The sequence below is a fragment of the Myodes glareolus genome, chromosome 18 (assembly GCF_982192425.1).
Source record: "Myodes glareolus chromosome 18, mMyoGla1.1, whole genome shotgun sequence".
Classification (NCBI taxonomy): domain Eukaryota; kingdom Metazoa; phylum Chordata; class Mammalia; order Rodentia; family Cricetidae; genus Myodes; species Myodes glareolus.
The window spans coordinates 3,533,024-3,551,902 of record NC_142043.1 but is presented as its reverse complement, the minus strand read 5'-3'; the positions used below and the strand labels follow the sequence as shown (position 1 = coordinate 3,551,902).

The 18,879-nt window shown below is 40.6% G+C and overlaps 1 protein-coding gene across 1 annotated transcript in view; it reads right to left on the bottom strand.

Moving 5' to 3' along the window:
* The window catches only part of LOC125414941 (uncharacterized), a 46,114-nt gene extending 27,522 nt beyond the window's left edge, over positions 1–18,592 (bottom strand). Inside the window, exons 1-2 of the mRNA XM_085679378.2 lie at positions 18,542–18,592; positions 17,203–17,370 (exon numbers count right to left, since the gene is read on the bottom strand). Of these exons, the coding sequence (XP_085535504.2) occupies positions 17,203–17,370; positions 18,542–18,592 (219 nt within the window). The remainder of the gene's footprint in view (positions 1–17,202; positions 17,371–18,541) is intronic.
* Between the last annotated feature and the right edge of the window lie 287 nt (positions 18,593–18,879).

The following is an 18,879-nucleotide window of genomic DNA, read 5'->3' as shown; positions in this document are numbered from 1 at the left end:
AAATTCAATGCTGGATATGACTGATGAGAGTATGACTGATGACAGCCACTAACCACATGTCTCCACCACACCTGATGTACTGATGTATTTTTAACTACTTTACTCTTCAATTCTGTACTTCCCCTCACCATAACCAAACAGGTTAGATGTCAGCTACCCCAAGACCTTCTGACAAGGCTGTGACCCACTTGTGGTTTTCCCCTTTATAAATTCTGTAATGTGCTGGCCTGGCCTATCACCTTGGTGCCCAGTCCCTTTAAGAGACAAGCCTTGCCCATTCTCAACCTCCCGTTTCTGCCAAGGCAAGCAGATCTCCCTGTCCCCAGTCCCACTTCCCCACCTCCCATGCTTCTTCTGTAGAGGTAGCTTCTGTTTCTCTCTCTTTTCCTCTTTCCCCTTCCCTTTTCCTTCCATAAACCGCTAAATAAACCCTATACCCCAACTATCTCTGCATAGCCTGTCTCTCTCTGCCAAGGCCTTGGGCCACCTGCCGCTGCACCTCACGAGGCCAGTCATGGGTCACCAGCATTATTAATGATAACAAATCCTAGCATCAATACTGCTCTCAGTCTCTCCAGTGCTGAGTTGCTGCCCAAATCCGGACTTGTTTCAATAAACCCCTTTAAGTTTGCATCTGACACAGGCTTTGTGGTAGTCTTATTTAGTTAGGGGTCTTGTGACAGTGGCACAACAAGGTGTAGTAAACTCTTCTTGCATTTCTGAGAAGCAGCCAAATTTGGATCCTGTTACTCCATGCTCATTGAATATTGATTTTTAAATTCTCCGTATCAATACCCGCAGTGTGTAAAGGGCACAAATGCTGTGAAGAAACACTTTTAGTCTCTGTAGCCTGTTATATAGCTCTCATTGGCTGAATCACTTTCTAACTCTAAAAAGAATATGCTCTTCAGATCTGACATTAACTTTTAGCTATTAAGAGGAGTACATGGCATATAACCCAGCACATAGAGGCTGGGAGGAAAACTACCATGAATCAGTGACTACCTTGGGCTAGATATCAAAAACGACATTAACAAAATTCCATTCAGAATAGTAAGAACAGGCCTAAGAATTACAAGTCCCTGAAAAGCTCTAAAACCTCAGAGTGGCATGAGCTGAGCACCACTTTAACTAGAACACTCTGGTTCCCGACCTGCTCTGAAAGGGTAGAGGTGGGAGGTGGAGGGAGGGTTCATGTCCCAAAGAAGATAGGCGAAGTTGGGGGAAGTATGTGTGTGGGGAAAGAGACCTGCACAATCTGATGATGAATAGGGGTGGCAGACAACAGCTTTGAATCGATAAAAGACTTACCCTTAAACATTGAGACAAGGTGACCTGAGCTGGGGTGTGGCTTGAGATTAGAGGTTGAGGAACCTAGCACTGACCTTGACAATTGTCACTAGTCTATAAAAAATAAAAGTAGGAAGGGTTACAAGTTCCTCTTGCTAGAGATAACAATGTCTCCTTTTAGAAAACAGAACTATCCTCAAGTCCCCAGAGGGGACTTTATCCCCTTTATCCAAATGCCTGACCTTGGGAAAAGGACTTCTACTGGTGAGCAGAAACTATACTACAGTTTCTTAGTCTTTAACTATATAAGCCTGTTCCCCTGATAATGATCCCAAAAGGGAAGGTCCTGACGTCTCTTACGCTTTTCCCATTATACCATACCATTCTGATTTCTCTGTATTTATTAACTGCACTCTTGCCTTAAAAGGCCTCAGGCTGTGGATCTGAATTGTTGGCATTTCATCCTTGGGATGAGGTGTGTCTAGGAAATTTCTAACAATCCTGTTCTTGGTGTAATTAGGAGGAAAAATTCCTGGTTCCCTGGACTTTTTTTTTCCCAAAGAATTATTTTGTTTAGAGAGGATACCATTATACACATTTTTATCCTTTATCAAAGCCCACACAAAATTTTCCAAAAGAAAGGCATTAATATTGACCTTTAAAAATGAAAGTAAAAAGGTACTGGAGAAGTGTGGTCTGCAATGTTAAAATGCTGGAACTTTGTCAAGCAGCAGTGGTCACTTTGCAGTCCATACTATCTCTCCCTTTATTTTTTTTAAACTAGACATTTTTAAATCATGTTGAAGAGAGGTAATAGAGCTTGTCAGTCATCAGAGGATTACTAGGACGTGAAGGATGAGAATGGGCACAACAGCTAGAATAACGTCCAAATTGGTAATAAATGACCAAACGGTTTCCCTTGCCACTATAACTAGATCACTCTGGTTCCTATATGGAAAAGAACTATGTGGCAAAAAGGAAAACAACTCGGGGCTGCAGCCGAATCACTATAGGAGGTGGCATTGAGGATGAAAAGCCTCCTATTCTAGGTTCTAGGAAGGTTTCCACCTTAAGTCTCATCTGAGATGGATGGAAATAGAAAACGCTTTACTGAGTGAGATAACCCAGACACAAAAAGAGGAATATGGTATGTACTCACTCATAAGTAGATTCTAGCCATAATTAAAGGATATTGAGCCTATAATTAATGATCCTAGAGAAGCTAAATAAGAAGGGGAACCCAAAGAAAACCATATAGTTATCCTCCTGGATATTGGAAGTAGACAAGACTGCCAGGCAAAACTTGGGTGCATGGGAGAATGGGGAGAGTGGATGTAAGGGGAGATGGGTAGAGAGAAGGGGAGGATTCAGGAGAGCTTGGGGGAATGGGATGGGTGGAAGGGTAGATATGGGAGCAGGGAAGTAAATATCTTAATTAAGGGAGCCATTTTAGGGTTTGCAAGAGATTTGATTCTAGAGGGGTTCCCAGGTCCAAGGAGAGGTCCCCAGATTGTTCCTTGGGCAGCAGAGGAGAGGGTGCCTGAACTGGCCTTGTCCCATACCCATACTGATGAATATCTTGCATATCACCATAGAACCTTCATCTGGCGATGGATGGAGATAGAGACAGAGACCCACGTCAGAGCACTGGACTTAGCTCCCTAGGTCCAAATGAGGAGCAGAAGGAGGGAGAACATGAGCAAGGAAGTCAGGACCACGACGGGTGCGTCCACCCACTGAGAAGGTGGGACTGATCTAATGGGAGCTCACCAAAGCCAGCTGGACTGGGAGTGATGGAGCATGTGATCAAAATGCACACTCTGAATGTGGCTGGCAATGAAGGCTGACTGAGAAGGCAAGGACAATGGCACTGGGTTTTTATTGTACTGCATGGACTGACTTTGCGGGAGTCTAGTTTGTTTGGATGCTCACCTTTATAGACCTGGAAGAAGCGGGGAGGACCTTGGACTTCCCATGGTGCAGGGAACCCTGACTGCTCTTAGGACTAGAGAGGGAGGGGGAAGGAAAACGGAGGCAGGGAGGAGGTGGAAATTTTTAATAAATAAATCAATCAATAAATAAAAAGTCTCATCTGAGGCAGAAATAAAGTTGGTCAAAATAAGAAATAGTGTCTGTCATGTACTCCAAATAAACCTGTGCACACTAATTCTGAAGGACTGAAGTTCTATGAAGAGTTTCATGGAATCCCTAAAAAGATACCTTTTCTCCTGTGCTGTTTGTACCATTCTTAAATTTCTTGTTTAAGTTTCCTAAAATTGTTAGGATATTCTCAAGGCCCTCTTTTCTTTGTTTTTGAACACAATGAAAATAAAAACAGATCCACGAACTATGAATCATTCCTCTAATTCCATAATTCAGGAAGCTGAGGCAGTGGGGTACGTAAGAACTTGTCTCAAAGAAAAAGTATACATTACATACACATGTATAATGAACTTCAGAGATGTACTCTGAATTCTAGAATAAAGAGGGATTTATGAGAATAATGTGGTTTTCTGTGGGTTTGGGCCAGCCTGGTCTATAATATCAATATCCATTCCAGACAGTTCTAGAGTAAGAATAACAAAAAGAAAAAGATTATTTTGTGGTACATTTCATTCCTATTGTAAAGGACTATGAGAGAATGGAGTTCTAGTATTTGTTTCGATCCAGGAGAAGACATGCATTGTGTAAGTAAATTATAAAGAGAGGTATAATTTACCAAATAACTAAGTGAGAAAAATACCTGACAAAGTGCCGGCAAATGAAACTAATCAATAAGGACATACATGAAATAGCCAAAAAGTAGTTATGAGTTCATTTATGAAAATAAAAATTAAGAATAATTGTAAGCAACTAAACAACCAGTACCCCATGTTCAGTCAAAAATTGTAAGGAAAGTTTCCAAGCAAAGACCACAATGTAGCTTGACCTCCAAGAAGATCACACAGTTCTTGGCACATGATGTATATCCAACATTTGTTAAATAAGATTAAGCAACAGAATTTGGTGAGGAATAATTTCAACTGTAAAGAAACTCATTGCCTCACTATAAATCAATGAAATCATTTATAGATGCTTTCTTGAGTGACCATTAAGGCAGAATAGTAAGAGGTGATGTGAACCACATGGTGACCACTGCTGTTTGACAAAACGTTCCAGCATTTCGACTTTGTACATCACAATTCTCCAATACCCTATTGCTTTCCTTTTTAATCATCCATAGTATGTGTTTTGGGAGTTCCCTTATGCTTTTTCTTCTGGAAAATTTTGTGTGGGCTTTGAAGGATGAAAATGTATATAATGGCAGTCTCTTTAAACAAAATAACTTTTTGGAAAAACTTCCCACCACTTTGCAATCATATAGAGTGATGACTGCACAGTGGAATCCCTATTGTATCTTCCTGATTACACCAAGAACAGAAAACTTGGAGATTTACTAACTGGACACACCTGACCCCAAGGATGAAAAGCATACAATTCAGATCCAGAGCCCAATGCCATTAAAGCAAAAGTGTAATTAATAAGTATGGAGAAATTAGAATGGTATAGTATAATAGAAAAAGGGTAAGAAATCAGATCCTTCCATTTTGGGAGCATATGGGGGAACAGGTCCATATAGTAAGACTAAGACACAAAGGAACACAATCAGGGGACATCACAGTGCTTACACTACATCATGCTCATTGAGGAATAAAAATTGCTCTTAAACTGTAGTAGGGAGTCTGATCTCCAAGGACATTCTTTCCCCAGGTCACTCAGGGGCTTGAGGGAAGTTAATGCTTGCTAAGGCAGTTGGTCTCCTTAGCTCTGGCAAGAGGAACTTGTGGCCTTTTCACTGATGTAAGAGGGTTCTTAGTGGAGTTACTGGGTCTTTGAGAGCAAAAGGCATTTAGATACTTGCTCAGCTCTACTTGAAGGCAAGAGTCCTTTTCAGGCTTAGACATAGAAGGAAAGGTATCACAGAGAAAATGGTACCTATCTGAATTCCATCATGACCTGGATGTGGTAGCAAGGGGATCTGCGCCTTCCTGCACTGAGGAAATAGCTCAGTTGCCTATAGTCCCCTCACCTAAAACAGGCACCTATTTGGGGACAGTAATAGCAGCACTGCTATAAGACAAACAACTAAGGAAGGCAAAAGAAAAATCTGTATCATCTTCAATTCATGGTGTGTATGCAATGGTATAGCCATATGGTCATCAAATTGGAAAACCACTAACTGGTAGATAAATGACAAAAGACATTTGTTCAAGGGTGGTATGGATGGAAATGCAAAACATAGCAAAGACATCAAAATTTATGTAACCAATGTAAACATACACACAGGCAAGACAGACAATGATAACTAAAAATAATGAAATAGCAGACAAATTGACATTATGCTAAATTAAGACTGAAATATTAAAACTTTTAAGGGAACAAACTCAGAATAAATTATCAAGGATGATAGATTACACAGTTGGTAAACTTGAGAGTTTACCAATAACACTAAAAAAAGAGGGTAAATGGAGAATCAAATTATAATAACCTTATGAGAATAACTTAAAATGAACCCAGACTGAAAAACCTGAGAATATTAGCATAATTAGCAAAAATGAAATCCTAAAATTACAGACACATTGGGATACACACATGGTTTGATAAAAGGACCCTTAAGATATCGTGGAATGTCTGTAAAAAAGCCACTGGAGACTGCCGCCTTTGTCCAGCACTTAAAACTAGATCCAGACATCAAGTACCATTTATAACATGGTATCCTGAACAATTTAATTATAAACTACAAATAGATTTTATTGGAGCTTTGAATACTCACAGGGGCCTATCTGCCTGCATAGTCCTTGGATTAGCTATAGAAAGTCATAGACCGGTACTGGGAAGCCAGAAATAGCTGCCCAGTAATTATTAAGTCACATCAAGAAACACAATTTACAGGTTCTAAAGACCACAGGTGGTCCCAGATTATTGATATATAGTGTGTCTTCCATTTAGCATATAACCCAACTGCAGCTGTCAATACAGAAAGATAGAATGGACATCCAACCAAGTTATTACAATTCAAAGATGCCCCTTGAAAAGGCAATTGCAACTGCATGCTGTGAATTATAGAGTAGACAAAGATGAACAGAGCTTCTCCCTTAGAAGCTATTAACTCAGAGACAGAACAACAACCAGATATTTCCTGAACATATAGAATAATTCCCCATAAATGTGTTTACAGGGACATAAATATTTAAAGGAGACAGAAGTTGTGGCACCTGGAACAAGCAATACAATCTGGACCACAGACAAGAAGGAAAATCTGAACCTTAGAAAATCAGATGATCTATAAGCATATTATTCTTAGTACCTAACCCAATATATTGGATTTGCACTTTCATAAGGAGAGTAATAGTCTTAGAATTACTCTTTACTCAGCACTGGTGCTAACTGGGTATTATACCTTCTGCCCAGACAGAAAAGAAAATAGAACATGGCAAGGTAGGGCCATGACAAATTACACCCTATGCCTCATAGAAATGTTAACAAGAAAATAAAAAGAATGCAAAATGGAAGAACACCATGGTATCGAGCTTCTGGGCCAAAGCACACAGGACACTGTTTCTGGTACACCTCCTATTGGATTCTGTAATGTTAACATTACCCAATGAGTCAGGCTCAGGCTGTTTGACAACACCATTGTTTGCTTCACCATCACCAACACCACTGAGACTGTCAAAGTTTGAGACATCATCACTGTCATCAACAGCCTTATCTATAGCAACAGGAACAATGAATGAAACAACCACCACACCAACAGCTACCATCACAAACAAATCAAGAGTAAACTATGATATTAGTGATTTATCCTATTATACCTTGGATGGATTCCTACCAGAATACTAGAACAATGAAACACTTCATTCTAAACTTCACATACACCAGGAATACATTCTATGATCAATGTGCTCATTGTGAAATTTTGGCAATATGGTATGGTCATTGTGATGAAGGAAAAAAAGTCAATGCCCACACTGACTCTGAAGACATGGGAAATACCAATTTTAAAGAAAGAAACCCAGTGAAATGTTGTTTAACACAGATCTGGAGAAACATCACAGCAGCATCAGCCATTTACTTAAACTAGACAGAAATATCTTTTGTTTGTTTGTTTTGTTTTTCAAGACAGTATTTCTCCGAAGCTTTGAAGCCTGTTGTGGAACTAGCTCTTGTAGACAAGACTGGCCTCAAACTCACAGAGATTCTACTGCCTCTGCCTCCCGAGTGCTGGGATTAAAGGTGTGTGCCACCACTGTCCAGCTTGAGAGAAATATCTTTTATATCATCCTTTCACCTTACAATGAAGAACTAGGAGAGAATGAGATTCAAGATGTCAGACATGGCAGCAAACATTCCTCTCAGCACTTTTGCCCTCATACATACGGCAGACAAATCCTGTGTTTGTCTACCACTACAATAAAACTATAGGGGTTTTAAATAAGAGTGTATACAATTATCCAGATTCAGACCAGAATGAGGAGCCAGGTTACTTGACTGAGGAGATATCAACAACAAACCCATGAGACACTGATAGGAAAACACCATGGAAGCATTTTCTCTCTTGAAATACAACACCACTACCATATGGATTCAAATGTTCAAATTCACTTTTTGGACTATAAGCACAACTGGACAACAGGACCACAGTGTTTCTGGCCTACCTACCTACTAATGTCAGATGGTCTTGTGGAATAACCACCTGAGAGGGAAGGCAGAAAACTGGAAGTTACAGCATTGTGGACACAACAGTTAAGAAATTTCCACTGATTTTGACCTATCCACTGCCATAACCCTTTGTATCTACCACCTGAGGAGAACCCATGTAGACACCCACACACTTTGTGCCTGCATGGTGTTCCCCGGAACTCTGATTATACTATAGCACACAGTCAGTCATATTTTGCACAGATATGACCTATATACTACCACCAATTTTAAATGCAAAAGGTCTCAACCCCCATAAAAGACTCTCTGGGATGTGTACGAACTTATGCAAACAGGATAATGTACTGACTAATGTCACCTCTTGCATATGGGACAAACTCTCTTCAAACTGCCATGTCATCCATCAATGGCTCCACGTTCAACTGGACCAGCACTATACAAGGTTCAGTACACTGCCAAAAAACAACAAATTTAAGTGGTGGAAGAGACAATGGAGTAACCTAACTGATCCACTGGTATTTTTCATACACCATTCTCAGAAGATTTATAACTTGACAACTACATTTACTGATGTATTTTTAAGGAAAATTATGAAACCATAAGAACAATGGGTTCCACTAATTATCAATGGCACACTGGAACCATTCAATGAGAAAGAATTTTTGTAGCTGTAATGTCATGCATCACTCCACAATAAGAAAACAATAGACTTCCCAATTCCTATGGATATACATGCCAGGAACATCACATATTGGTTCCTTAAGAATATGGAACACCATTTGTTAAAGATGCTATTTGTTAAAGATAGCTATTATTTAGCTATCCGCCAGGAGGTAGGAAATAGACAAGAGTCCCAGGTAACCTCGGGTGCATGGGGGGGTGGGAGGGTTGTCGGAAAGGGAGAGGGTTAGAGAGAAGGGAGTAGGGGAGGATTGGGGAAAGATCGGGGGACTGGGATGGGGGGAGGGAGGAAGGATGGATATGGGATCAGGCAAGTATATACCTCAACTAAGGGAATCATTTTAGGGTTTACAAGAGACGATTATAAAGGGGATCCCCGGTCCAAGGAGAGATCCCCAGATGGTTCTCTGGACAGAGGAGAGGGTGCCTGAACCGGCCTTGGCCCACAACCATACTGATGAATATTTTGCATGTCACCATAGAACCCTCATCTGGCGATGGATGGAGATGGAGGCGGAGAACCACGTTGGAACACTGGACCTAGCTCCCTAGGTCCAAATAAGAGGCAGAAGGAAAGAGAACGTGAGCAAAGAAGGCAAGGGCAGAGGAAACCTTCATCCGACGTTGGATAGCGATACAGATGGAGACCCATATTGGAACACCGAACTGAGCACTCCACGGTCCAAATGAGGAACAGAAAGATGAAGAAAATTAAAAAAGTAATCAGGACTGCGAGGGATGCGAGCACCCACTGATACAAGGGAACTGATATAATGAGAGTTCACCAAGGCCTGTTGGACTGGGACTGAACGAGGACGTGATCCAACCAGATTCTCTGAATGTGGCTGGCCTGGAGCCTTTTTGAAAAGCCATTGACAATGACACTGGGACTTGCTTCCTCTGCATATACTGGATTTTGGCGCTCCAGTCTGTTTGGACTCTCACCTTTCCTGGACCTGGAGGGAGGGGGGAGGAACTTGAACTTCCCACAGGGCAGGAAACCCTGACTGCTCTAGGGGATGGAGAGGGAGGAGGAGAGGGAGTGGGGGGAGTGGGAGGGTGTTGGGAGGAGGGGCTGAAATGGAAACTTTTATAATTTAATAAAAAAAAAATAAAGTTAAAAAAAAATTAAAAAGAAAAAGAAAAAAAAAAAAGAATATGGAACATTAGTTCCTAGTCAGTTGATATGCCAGCCTGAACTTACACCGGTTCCCAAAGTGCTTTTTGGGCATATAAATTTCTTGTGATTATTTTGGGCTTGTTTAATAAACTTCATTTTAGAAGGAACTATGACAATAAACTCCAGAGACTACTATCACCACAGAAGGAACAAACCAGGAGTACGATTCCATCAGACACATCTGTGTAAGCCATGATTAAAGAAACTTCTTCAGGAAATGTTTCATCCCCATGATGACACCTCAGGCTACATTTATTGTATATCGTATTCTTGGTTCTGCCCCATAATGCCATTGCCATTTTTGCCAAAAGAGGGGATCTATATACATTGGTCATAGACCAGAGGTGGATGCCTCTGGAGACTCAACAAACTTCTGAATGCTTTATATTCATGGTTTGTTTTTTCATATTAACATACAAAATAATCCCTAAGAAACAACACTGGAATCTAATTATGAAGCTTACTGGACTCTTAGTTGCTCTTTTCATTAATAAAAGAAATATTACCTGGCCCACAGCCATGACCCCCATGTTCTTACTTGACACTGATTGAGTTAGGATGATGCTGTACTATGGTTGCCTTAGCTCAGAGTCTTAGAGCTCCAACCCCCTTTACAACATTTTCCTTTGAAAATGATTACATTTAATTTCTAAATGTGTTTTCAACCTGGTGCATACCAAACCTGGAGAAATATAAACTTGGGAAAATACACATATGCTAGAGGAATCACAACAATATCCTGTGACCTACATAGTTTTGATCATTTTACTTAATAGCTGTATGTTTTAGTCCCTGAAATTCACTTTCTTGAATTTATTTGTCTATTAGTAGTTGGAATATGTAATGTATGCTTTCTCCTTTTCCTGCTGTGGCCCGAATTTGCAAACTGCTGTAAAAGTGTTGATGATTCTTATATGTGGTCCCCATCAGCACTATGTATGCCTCAAGGACCAGGGGAGAGAATGAGCACAATTTTTTTTTAAAGCCTTTTAGATATATAAAAGTAGCTTAATCAGGAACCCTACAACCCCCAAGGCTGTACCTGACAACCACTTACTCCAAATAACTAGATAGAGCCCAGGAACCCTATGATGTCCAGAGTAAATAGGCAGACATCAAGAGCAATGCTCTGCTCTGCACATCTGGAGAGACATCATCTATATTGGCCCAGTGACTAGAGCATCTCCTTCCAGGATCATGTCTTTTTAATCAGACACTTTTGTTAGAGCCTGAACTTTAGCTAAGGTATGTGACACAGTTGAGCAGTTTTGGGGAAATAGGCTTAGGAACACAGTTAGCAATTTAGAGTGTGAACTTTGTGATGATGACCGGCAGAATAATAAAAATACAACTTTTGTTATACTAACTATGTTCACAAAAGTTAGAATCACTTTCCTGATTGATGATTTTGTCCATCAAATAAAGAGTCTGTAACCTATATTACAAATGTAAGTCTGCATCAGAGTGAAGATAGGAAACTTTGCTAAACCAGAGGCAAGATAACTGATTTTTAAAGAAACATTGTAAGTTTCTTTAAAATCAGAAACACCAAATCCCCTGGACTGGTGTGGGAGAATTGTCTGTATTCTGTCAATCATGTATTTTAATAAAACGCTGATTGGCCAAGTAGGAAGTATAGGCGGGTCAACCAGACAGGAAGTATAGGCGGGGTGATGAGAACAGGTGAAGGCTAGGAAGGAGGAAGTCCATTCCTTTATTCCTGTGCAGACCACTGAAGAGGCAGCATGTAACTTGCCCAGCTGAAAAAGGTACTAAGACACTTGGCTGAAATAGATAAGAAAAATGGGTTAATCAAGATGTGAGCGTTAGCTAATAAGTAGCCTGACCGAATGGGCCAATCAGTTTACAACCTAATGTAGACTCCATGTGATTTTCTTTGGGACTTGCTGGCTGTGAGGTACCTAGGCAGGACAGAAACCCCAACAAGCAGGCCCTTCATGTTACACTGGACCTTGAGTAGTATGTTGTTATAAGCCTCCTGACTTGGGTGTTAGCATTGGAACTCAGGTCATCCCCAAGAAGAACATGTGATGAACCATCTACCAAGCTTCATAATACTTTTTATCTAAGAGTCTAAAAGTCTTTTACAATTAACAACAACAAAAGTGAAATAAATACAGTAAATAAATCATCCTTGGAAACACAATGTTAAGATGTTGTATACAGTCAATTTGCACCACAAACTGAATACAATCCAAAGACAATGACCCAAAATTTATAACAGAAAAGCTAATTTCAGAGTCACATGCAAAGTTGAAATACTTTCAGAATGCTATATGGGATTATAAAAAAAAACAGTACACATACTGACATAATGTGACTTCTATATTTACCACAATAATCAAGAATGCATACAATATTTGTGAAAGAAAAAAGGCAATAGAAAAAGGCAAAATCAAAATCAGGTAAATATAGTCAACTTTTAATCCAAATACCAAAGGAAATTCAGCCAGAAAAATTGTGATTTTAACCAAGGCTACCTATCTAACTATGATTCTATGTGTACAGAAATTTAATAAATACAGACTTCACAACTCCCACAAAATTAACTCAAAGTGACCCTTAAACTGTTATGCTTCTGACTCTCTAGCTACTGATAGTTCTTCGAGAAAGGCTCCTCGCTCTAGAATTCACTTTGCAAACGAACGTGATCTCCTCTAGAACTTATTATGGCTCTATAGTACCTCCTGTTCCTTTGTGGTTTCAGGCAAACTGAGCCGTAGTGAAGTTCAATCAAAATGTAATGTAGAAGAATAATTTTATGTATGCTTCCTGCCATATGGATTATGGCACAAGATGTGACATTGCCCAACACCATGCAAACCTGAGATATCTCTGCAGCCCAGAAATTCCTTTTATCCCCTTGAACTGGATTTCACTAATCCACACTATGGTGGCTGACAGTAGCAGACAGTTAACAGCATTCTAAACATGTATCGCTGAAGAATGATGCCCATTATCTCCTTTCTACCATTTTCTAAACTCTTTGTAACATTTATAAGACAAACCTGCACATGGAATGCAACATTCAGAATTTCTAGAAACCAGGCCTTCAGCTTTCCAATCTGTCTTTCCACTGTACACCAAAAGTAATGCCTGTGTGTGTACAAGTGATATTACAAGCATCATAGCCTCCCATACCAGGGTGGTTGGAGCCTTTTCCTCCCCAGGGAATCCACACTCAGTGAGTCACAGAGACTAAGGGACACTACCCAGGTCAACACAGGGACCAACAGAACCAATATGGTTCATGATCCTTCCCAGTTCCAACCTGTACACTCACCATGGCATAGCTTGTGGTCTTTACAGCTTCCTATAGCCGAATCAGAGGCAAATTCAAGAAAGAACCTGTAAGCTACTTCTCATAGGTACTCCTTACTGCTAAACCTCCTCAGGGTCCCTCATAAGCTAGAACCACCTAGTTGGGCCTCCCAAAATTGGCAGTTACACTATTGGGTAAACTGTTATTAAATGACTCAGACAGCCCAGGCCTTCCCAGTTCACTCCTTCCACCCTAGGGTCAGACAGGGCCCTAGTCTGGGAAATTGTAGTTTAGTAGAATCTTCCATTTTCCCCGAGCACATTCTGTTGCTCTTACAAGGCACAGGGTTCATTGTGCACACTCCATTACACAATCAATGTCCAGTGTAGTCAAACACAGGTCACATTCAAACAGCTACTGTTGTGAAAGCAAAAGGAGGTCACGGATTAGAAAACAATGAAGGGCCTAAGGGAGGACTTAGACAGAGGAAAGAGGCAGTGAAAATGATGTAATTAGAATTCCCAAATGTTATATTAAAAAGTTGAAACAAACTTTATGGCCATGTGCTCCAGAGACTGTGAATAGGCATTAGAGCTCACCAGGTCCTACTCCAGCCATTTCTCCCAGGCTGCACATCTTAAACTTGGAAAACATATTCATATTAGGCAGGGCCACACAATTTTATTCAGTTCTTCTATTTTGGAAGAACTAGTGTAACTACAGTAATTTGGTTTCATGAAAGCTCAGTTCTTTATCTGGATTCTTAACTGCCTGGTCTGTGAACCCCAGATATGGCCAGTCAGGACAGTTTTTGATCACCTAAAATTTATCACTTTACTACTCATTGCTAATGTCAACTACTGTCAAAGCAGGGAAGCTTTCACCTTCTTGCCAATCCCTTTCTGTGCTGTGACAATACCTGCTTTACAGTTGGTCAGTTAACTCAATTCTTACACAGGTCCCACTTCATTTGTAAATTCACAATAAAAAATCTAAAGAAGTTGGAGGACACTAATTCACTGGTTTAATTTTCCTTTTCACTGACTAGTCAAGACCCAGCCTGAAAGGAGTTGCAGGACAGTCTTCCCAGCCCTAGGCAGCAGAGGCAGGATTAGGTGTCAAAGCAGTTCTCAGTTACACAGGGAGAAGCAAGCCTGAGCTACAGGTGACATTCATCTAAACCCGTAATTCTCAACCTTCCTAAGACTCTGACTCTGTAAAACAGCTCCTGTTATTTTCACCGCTACTTCATAACTATAATTTTGCTACTGTTATGAACTGTAATATAAATATCTGTCTTTTCCAATGGTCTTAGGCCACTCTTGTGATAGGGTCATTTGATCCCCCACTCTAAACTGATATAAATAAATAAAGAGCACTTAAGAAAAAAATGGAATGATATTCTTAATGACCGGGAAACATTGGAAAATAGAAACAAATAGAGATTAGAGAAAATGAAACCTAAAAAATAATATCAATAATTGACTTTTTAAAATGATTAAAAATAATTGGAAAAACACACGGCTATACTGACTTTGAAACAAAGTAAGTGCTTCCCTGGTACAGAGAATGCCATTAATAAGACATTGTATGATTTTGTCCCCTTTAAATTCTTAGTTGCTGAGCGTGCTTTAAGCTGACAAAGATTTACAGCCAATGGTCTATATGCTTCAAACCTCTGAGCTGACTTAACTGAGTCAACCAGGATTGCATATATCTGCAATAGAAGAGTTCCATTACTGGAAACTGAATACTTAGTAGCTCAAGCTATCCTCCCTAAACTATACAAACTCATTAATTCTATCTTCATTTACATGGAAGGAATTCATACATGCTGGTGAAGAGTCCAGGAATAAGAAAATAAAAATGTAGATTCCAAAAATAAGAATGTAGAAATAAAGATATAGTTATAAGTCTAGGAGAATAAGAACAGACTATCAGCAGCTTTCTCAGCAGATCAAGGATCATTCATTCACAGTGAGCTATTTTCTCAGATGTTTGGGAAGCGTAGGTCATTTTACAACTGGCTGTTTTATTTACAAGGCCAGAGTGTCTCTCTACAAATTGAGAGCAGTGTCCTGGCCATCCCTGATAATAGACATGAACTAAGTTAACCTTTAGGAGACAGAGATATGTGACCTTTTGGTTAGACACTGTCTCCATCATGAAAAACTGGTGCCCCCATGGGAGAGGCATAAGACTCCAGTTTACACCCGGAGGTACCAGGAGACAGTGGATAAATACAATGGTTTAATTGATGAGCTCTGATAATGGATGTTGTAAAGTATGGCAGTCAGTATCTGAGTTTTACCTTGAAATAATGTGAAAAGCTTTCTGCTATCTCCTAAGTTCTCAGTCTAAGAACCAGTTAACTCTAATTTATTAACCTTCTAGTATTACTAGCAGCCCCTTTTCTGACTAATTGCTAAAGATATCTGTTTTCTCACAATTAGTGACTTTCGTTGTAATCTCCCCTGAAACATATTTTATGGTGGCTGCCTAATTACCCATTGACATTAGCACTCACTCCCCTCTTTAGGGTTTCCGCTGACCAACCCAAGGGTCAGGGCATGGTTGTAAAAATTCTTTTGTTCAGGGATAATGCCTGGTGCCCCTACTATAAAAAGTGGGTTCAGAAACCGGCCTTTTGCCACAGCCTAGCAAACACCATCCCTGGCTGTGTTCTCAGCTAACTGATGAGCTTCTGTGCCCCGCAGTGTTTTATTTTTATTTTTTTATTTTTAAGTTTGCTTCTGGTTTTCCTGGGATCTGGTTTCTGGAATAAAGTTTGCTTCTGGTTTATTAGACTTGGTGGTCTTCTCATCTTTGTTTGACCCCCCGCCCCCCAGACCCAACACTGGGAAATTACACAGTAAGTCACTCACCATGTCCCATCAAGTCCTTCTTTATGATGGGAACATGTGCAGTGTGCTTCAGTCATTGATCTAGCTATTGCTTAATCTTTCCCCCTACACAGTACTGTGTAACACAGTACACAGTTCCTCCAGGTCTAGTCTGAAGGGAGTAGCCCTGCTCCACAAGCAAATCCTTTTCCTGTTACTGCAATGAACAGTCCACTTTGTGACTCACACTGGTAATTTTAGAACTGTGGTGCTGCAGACCTGTAATCCAAGAATTTAGGGTGGTTAGTCAGGGTTCAAGTCCACCTCAATCTACATAGGATATCTTGGCTCAAAACCACTTTTCAAAGACTGGAGATGCAGCTGTTCTAGAATTAATATACCTTTATGGCACATCAGGACTTAATGTTGTTTGTGACTCTGTAAAGGCCCCTGAGCAGCACCTTAGAGGCCATTCTTTGATGGGAGATGAGCTTTTGGCTGGTTGTAAATTAGGGTTGTCTCCTTTGTTATGGGAATATAGTTCAATGGCCAGTTAATCCTGGTAAACAGACACTTGCATTTTATCATTCTAATCTCTAGCAGGCAGGAAGGTTAGCAACTACTTATCTTTGGAGACTTTGGTAGGCAACAGTGCCCTACCTAAATTCTACTTTGTGTGACTCAAAGTAACCTAAGAATTGGTATATCCTTATACCATCAATTCTATTATTATCAGTTCTACTCTTCTACATCACAGTTTAGCAGTGGAGTGCTATCCTCAACAGGAGACACCGTTTTACAAGCTCTACAGAATCAACTCCAGCCAGATCCTAAACGTAAATGCTAAAAGTGGGAACATCTGGAAGATACTAGGGAGACTAGGGTTCTCTGAATTTGGCAAATCTGCCCTCCATAGTGACAATTCAAGGACCACAGGTGCCGGCATTTCACAGTGACGTCCAAAACAAGGATATTTGTAAGCGCAGCCACACGCCCAGTGATCTGCCAGACGCAGCTCAAGGAGTGAAGTTATTCAGAAGCTGCCGCCCTGGCCCAGGGAGTTGCAAGGATTACCAGGCAGGGACAGAAAGGACATGCAGTAACATGCGGAACTCTGTGTCTGCCCGCTGACTCCCACTCAGGCTGGGGAGGCCCCACCACACCGTTTCCCCAGGCTCAGTCTGACACTCATCCCAGTCTGGGGACCGCAGCCCCTTGCTCACCACGGCCGGCCACACCTCCCCGTCTGGGGACCGCAGTCTCTTGTTTACCATGGCGCGGCTGCCAAGTGAGTCCACGGTCTCTTCACAGCAGAACCAACCAGTGCAGCGAGGACGACATTCGACTTCCTCAGCAGAGGCACAGAGCCGAAGCCTGGCCCCGGAAGAACCCTATCTGACAGGCGGGTCCACTCGAGGTTCTGATTGGCTAGTGAGACCTGAGTGACAGAACCGTGGTTCACAGCCCTGGCTTCCTACCTAAACACAGATCTGTCCCAGATTGGCTGGAAATCTGTGCCAAATGACGTAGCAAGGCTCTTGTAAACGTAAACCGATGGACCTATCCAATTTTAAAAGGAAGTGTACACTTTCAGAAGAAGGCTAATCAGACATTGTTGTACAAGAGGAACACAGGGTAGTTCAAGAGCATTATAAACAAAGTTAACACTGAAGGACTGATAACCATACCCACATGTGTGGAAAGAGTTGGGTTCTCAGGATCTGAAGAAACAAACCCCTTCCCAATGGCCCTGTCCCCAGACTTTTACCAGTTGTCGCAAGTATAGTTATGGTTTTTGGGAAGGAGCTCTATTTTTGCTTTATACATCAGGACCTTAGAGAAATCTCCCAAGACATACGTAGGTTGCCAAACTCGGAGAGGTCTAGTTTCTCAAGTATCTTTTAGAAGTTCTGCACTTCCCATTTGACAATTAAGTGTAAGATTCATTTGGAATTATCTGGGTAACACTCCATTACTAAGCTGTGTTGCAGAAGAACAAAATTGGTGGTATGAAGGATTTACCAATGCCTAGGAGATAGAAAATCACACAAAGCAGAATTTAGCTACAGGAAGGCTGACTGTAAAATACCCCAACGATGAGTAGTATGCTAACCAGGCTGTTAGAAATTACTGTGCTAGGATTTAAACGTTTACTTACGTTTTGTATATGTTGTTATTGGTCACACATCTGTGGTAAAAACAGCTAATGGTGTGCTCATCCATGGAGAGAGGATAGAGAGACTGTAAAGATCTCTCTGTAGTAAGCTGGAGCATCATAGTTTTAAGAAAGATTTCTTAGTAGTGTTGTCCTGGATGCTGTACACATCAATTTGATGATGTTTTGTTATGTGTTTGCTGTTTCTTTATATTGACTATCCATTAAAAACCAAAAGCATAGTTATAGTAGCAATGCCATGTTGTTTATAAAGGCTTCCTTGTGTTTTCTGGTTTAAACTGTTTAACAGATTGTACCTAGGAAATATTAATTTATTACATTATGTTTTTAACAGCTTTTATTCAACTATTTTTACTTAATTGTCACCTTACTATGATCAGTGGTACCTGCTTAAAAAGGATGACCATCCCCAGGTTTGGTGACTGTTGATATTCCATCATAGAAGGAGGTATCCTTCCTTCTGCATATACAGCCTCCTTCCCTGATAATTATATGCAATTCAGCCCTAACGACATATGAGTTTGTGGTTTTCAGGAGAAGCTAGAGTGTATAGCCTGGAAAAGACTTGTGAGAAGGTGGATTCTGCATATGGACCTATGAGAAAGCAGTTTTTAAAAATATGAATTTACCTGGAGTGTTATCAGGCTTACCTTCTATGTACACTGGGAAATGTAATGCAATAAAGAGTACATGGGCTTTGAAAGAGAAGAAAGAAGGTGAACTC